The sequence below is a fragment of the Chrysochloris asiatica genome, unplaced genomic scaffold (genome assembly GCF_000296735.1).
Source record: "Chrysochloris asiatica unplaced genomic scaffold, ChrAsi1.0 scaffold00319, whole genome shotgun sequence".
NCBI classification, from domain to species: Eukaryota; Metazoa; Chordata; class Mammalia; order Afrosoricida; family Chrysochloridae; genus Chrysochloris; species Chrysochloris asiatica.
In genome coordinates, this window is record NW_006408837.1 from 2,516,063 (window position 1) to 2,521,018 (window position 4,956).

Below are 4,956 nucleotides of genomic sequence, written 5' to 3' on the forward strand. Positions count from 1 at the left end.
TTCACCAGAACCAACAACGCTCATCGCAGAACTTTTCACCAGAACCAAGATGTGAACAAACCGGAAAGTCGACCCCAACTCACAGAGATCCTATTAGACACAGCAGAACTGCCCTTAGGGCTCCTGAGCAAAGCCACGGTGTTTTCAACTGCCTCGTGTGTATGTGAAATTACGCTGTTGAAGAAGAATGGTGAGCGTACCATGACCCCCAGAAGAACAAACAAATCTGTCTTGGAAAAACACAGCCAGAGTGCTGCTTACACGCCAGGACGGCCAGACTTCGTCTCTCATACTTTGGACGTGTTATCAGGAGGGATCAGTCCCTGGGAAAGGACGTCACACTTGGCAAAGTGGAGGGTCGGTGAAAAAGAGGAAGACCCCAATGGCTCAAATATAACAACTGTGAGGATGGCGGAGGAACGTGCAGAATTTCGTTCTGTTATGCATGGGGTGGCTGTGCGTTGGAATCGACTCGAAGGTGCCTGACAACAGCAAACACGTCTCTATGGAAGCCGATGACTTCCGTCTCACGAGGAGTGGATGATGGGCTTGAACTGATGATCCTGTGGTTAGCAACCAAGCTCTTAACCACTGTGCCACCAAGCTCCTTAATTACCTAAGTACGGTTACTTACACAGCAGCAATGGATAAAACACAATTTTAAAATAAAAATATGCAGAGAGATAGCTTCCTGATTTCAAATAGTCTTTTTAGCGGCTTTCCATACCCACTGCCCCCCATTACCACTGTAAAAACACAGATGGAAGCTATTCCCGGGCAGTACCCCAGCAGGTGAGCTTCCAGGGCACAGGTGCCAGCCATCCCCTCCCTGGGCAGCAGGCCCACCCAAGATGTCTGAGATGGGGTGGACACACCAACACATGACCCCTGCTGCAAAGACCCTTCCAGATTTTGTGGGTGCCTACAAGACCGTGGTAAAAGATTTACACCCTCGGAAACCCTGTACAGGGTCGCTATGAGTCGGTTCCGACTCCACGGCACATAACAACAACAAACAACAACAAGACCGTGGAGACGCTTCACAAGACAGAAGCCGACCAGCATCGGCAGGAGCACCTCCCAGGACGGACGAGACTACAGAGGACTGGTCTTCACGTCCATCTTCAAATCCCCACACATCAGCCTCCATGGCCCCGCCCTGACCACCCAGCAGCTTCCGGAAGCTTCTCCTGTGACATCACAGTCCTGGACGGGAGCATTGACAACCCAGGAGGCTGTCCCTAGCTGTCCACACCTCGATGAAGCAAACCAAGCCAGGCGCCAGCCCTGGCCCTGACCCCGGTCCTTCACTGATAGCCTTCCCTGTGGCTCCGTCCACACCCTAGGGCTAATTGCTTTGGGAGACAAAAACCGCACAGTGAGAATGAAGGGCCCAGGGTGGCTGCCCACCAACCTGTGAGAATGCCCACTCAGGTGGATAGAGATGGGCACCACAGCATTGTGTCCATGGGGGAACAGCTCGAGGATCAGCCGTGGGGTGCAGCCCCACCCTGACAGGAGTCTTCTGTACCCCAAGCATGTGCCCCCCTCAGAAAGGCAGCAGGCCGGCCTCACAGATATGGCCAGTTCAGTTCCAGGCCACCTAGTGAGTCCCCGGGGTTCCACATGCACGTGAAAGTCTGGGGCGTGCACAACGTGATGAACAAGCCTGGAATACATGACACCGACCAGCCTGAGACACAGAGACACCACGTGAACACACGCTGCCCGAGGACGCGCTCGGCACAGGGTTTTACCACAAGGCTTCAATTTATAAAAACATGCAGTACGGGGTGGGGGGCGCTACAAAGCGTGTGTGGGAATGAAAAAGACAATGGAATTTCTCCATCAACTTTCTGAAGCCCCCTCATATTACTGATTACAAACAAACTGGGCTGCTAACCACAAGGTCAGCAGTTCGAATCTACCAGTCACTCTGAGGGAGAAAGATGAGGCTTTCTGATCCCGAAAAGATGAGTCCTAATGTGGTACTGCGGGTTCATGTGCTGGACTGCAATGTCGGCGGTTCAACCTCACCAACCGCTCCTCAGAAACCCTACACAGGGTCCCTATGAGTTGGAATCGACTCTATGGGCACGTAACAACAACAATATATTACAAAGTACGATACAACGTGGCCTGCCTACACTTTGTCTGAGACACAAGGGTAAGAAACAGAGCTGTGCTTCCCAGAGGCTGCAGAGGACGAGATGGGGAGAGGGGGAGGAGGAAGACCAGGAGGAATGAGGGTCAGCAGGGAGGAGGGTCAGGAAGGAGGAAGCCTTACTCAGTCACGAGGGGTCAGCTGTCCAGCTGCCCTGTGCGGGACCCACCCAGAGAAAGGTCGGGGTCGTGACTGGGGCTCTCAGCACAGCAGTCTTTGGCACAAAAGCAGGACAGACATCCTTCAGGCCTCCAGAGCCAGAACTCTGGAGGGGCCATGAATGGGCCATTGGGTCCTTGTTTGCTGACCAGACGGGAATCCTATTCATTAGACTGAAGTGCCCAGAACAGCTTACCTTTTTGTCATCCTTAGTCTTCCTGACGTTTCGATGAGGACCGAAGATGTTGGGCACCCCGAAGGCCCTCCTGGACCACTCACTCTTCTGCCCAAAGCTGCCCTCCATCCTGTAGCGGTCAGCTGGGATCTTGCTCATTGGTGGGGGCAGTGTGCCGCAGTTGACACTGGACCACCCGTCGGTGGAGTCAGTGTAGGACTCCTGGTCACTGGCCTGGCCACACTGCCACTCCTGGAGGACATGGACCGGGAGCCATCTCTGCTGAGAGCCGCAGCGGGTGCCCACTGCGCTGCGCTTGGCTGGGGGTACGGAGCTCCGCAGAGCGGCTGCTGGGAGCTCCGCGTGGGCGCCCGCTCCCACGTGCTTGTGGACATCTCGGAACCAGTCGGTCTGCGGCGGTCCCTCAAAGGGGGAGCTCCCCTCCTGATCGTGGCAGATGGCACCGTTCCAGGGGGGGGCCCAGGGGTGGGGCCCCCTCCCGCCCACACCACCGCCGCCGCCGGGGGCGTGCTTGCTGGCGCCGCCCCCCAGGTCCACCATGAGGACGCGGGGGCTCTTCTCCTCCTGGTTGAAGTTGCCGATGCCGCTGTCGCTGTTGCTGCTGGTGCTATTGTTCTGGTGAGCGTCCACGTCGTTGTCCAGGAAGGCGCGGGCCCGCACCCCTTCGATGAGCTCGCCCATGTCCCTGTACAGCACCGAGACGAACTGCAGCACCGGCAGCGAGGAGGCCGGGAACTCCAGGCAGCCGTTGGTGTCCGGGTCCGCGGTGCACTCAAAGCCGAAGCGCCTCGCAATGCCCTGGTGGATCTTGTGATTGAACAGGTCGGGGTCCACCATAAACACGTGGCAGGACGTCCGCAGGGCCCCGTCCTCATCCTGAGCCAGGCGCCCATCGTCGCTGGTCTGCATGGTCACCAGCCCGAAGAAGCGCCGGTCGTCCGGGCACAGGGCGCTGAAGGCCAGCTTCTCCGCGGGGTACTCGGCCAGCACCCCGGCCTTGTCACTGCACAGCTGGACACAGTCGTGCATGATCTTCATGGTCACCAACGAGTGGATCTTCTGTTCCGCCCGTAAGCGCCGCATGCAGCCCCGGATGGCCTGCAAACTGTCATACTCGAGGCTAGAGGTGGCAGAGGGCAGCTCGATGGAGCCCAGGTAACCCACGACCATGGCGACGTTGAGGATGCTCGCGTCCACTGCAAGGTCATCCTGGTGCTCCAGCCCCACGCCGAAGGCCGAGGCGTCGGGGATCATCTGAGCGATTTCCTCCTTGGAAAGCCTGCTGGGGTGGGGGCTATCGCTGCGTTCCGCTCCCCCGTCCAGTCGCGCAGCCGCCGGCTCTGAAAGGGGTCTCTGTTTGGGCTTGAAGGGCTCTGGCGGCCCCGCGCACACACCAGGGTTCTCGAATATCATGCTGAAGATGCCCCCCGATTGCATGTCGGCAACGACCCGCTCCGCTCGGTTTATCCCTAAGGCTTTCGAGTCGAGCTTGGGCTTCAGCCAGCCCTTACCCTCACAGCAGCCGAGCTCTTCGTCGCTGGAGCAGGGCTCCAGGTGGCCGAGACCCTCGCCAACCACCATGTGCAGGACCCCCGCACACTTCCCTATGAGCTTCACCACGTCCTCGTGCGAGGCCTTCTTCACGCTGACGTCATTGATGGCGAGGATCTGGTCCCCGGCGCGCAGGCCCACCAGGTCCGCGGGGCTGCCCCTCATGACGCAGCTGAGCACGCAGGGCCCCTGGCCGGAGAGCGTGAAGCCGTAGCCCGCTCGACCCCGCGCCACCTCCACGCTCCGCGTCCGGCGCCGCCCCGGCTCCCCCGGTCTATGCATGGTGCCACGTCTCCGAGATCCGGGACATGTTTAACTACGCCAGGGGACCCATTTCCAGCCAACGTGCCACGTTGTAGCCCTGGTTTCCCTCCAAATGCGGCCCTAAGGAGGAAACGAAAGAAGGCATTATTAGGGTGCGCGTTTGTGCTGCGGGTGCGTCTAACTCACAACGGACAGCGAGTCAATCTGAACAGGTTCCCTCTACCACAGACCTTCCCAGAAGCCACAGATGAGGCAAGAGCACGGAGCTCCAGCAGTATCTGCTGTCCCACCTGTCTGATGGAAGGAGAAGAGACCCTCGGGTATAGACCAGCAGCCAGCCCCAGCCCCCCACCCCACCCCAGCCAGGGGAAACGCATGCTTAGCTCCTCAGTGGACCCGCATTGTAACAAGAATTGAAACACCGAAGGCACCCAACCTCTCTCTGGATCACAGATGTCCTCTACCAAAAACGGGTCCCAGGAGAAGCAGTGGACTAGATTCTCTTCTATCCCAAGGCCGGGTGGGATGGAGAACTGTGTCGCGGAGACACATTCGTCTAAAACCTCCGTCAACACTAGGGCGACCGGCTCTCCACTCAGTTAAGTGCTGTCGAGTCAGTTCG

At 58.3% G+C, this 4,956-nt stretch overlaps 1 protein-coding gene across 1 annotated transcript in view; it reads right to left on the bottom strand.

Moving 5' to 3' along the window:
* Positions 1 to 4,352, bottom strand: part of RGS12 (regulator of G-protein signaling 12) — an 81,722-nt gene extending 77,370 nt beyond the window's left edge. Inside the window, exon 1 of the mRNA XM_006875328.1 lies at positions 2,520 to 4,352. Coding sequence (XP_006875390.1) covers positions 2,520 to 4,352 — 1,833 coding nt within the window. The remainder of the gene's footprint in view (positions 1 to 2,519) is intronic.
* Positions 4,353 to 4,956: the final 604 nt, after the last annotated feature.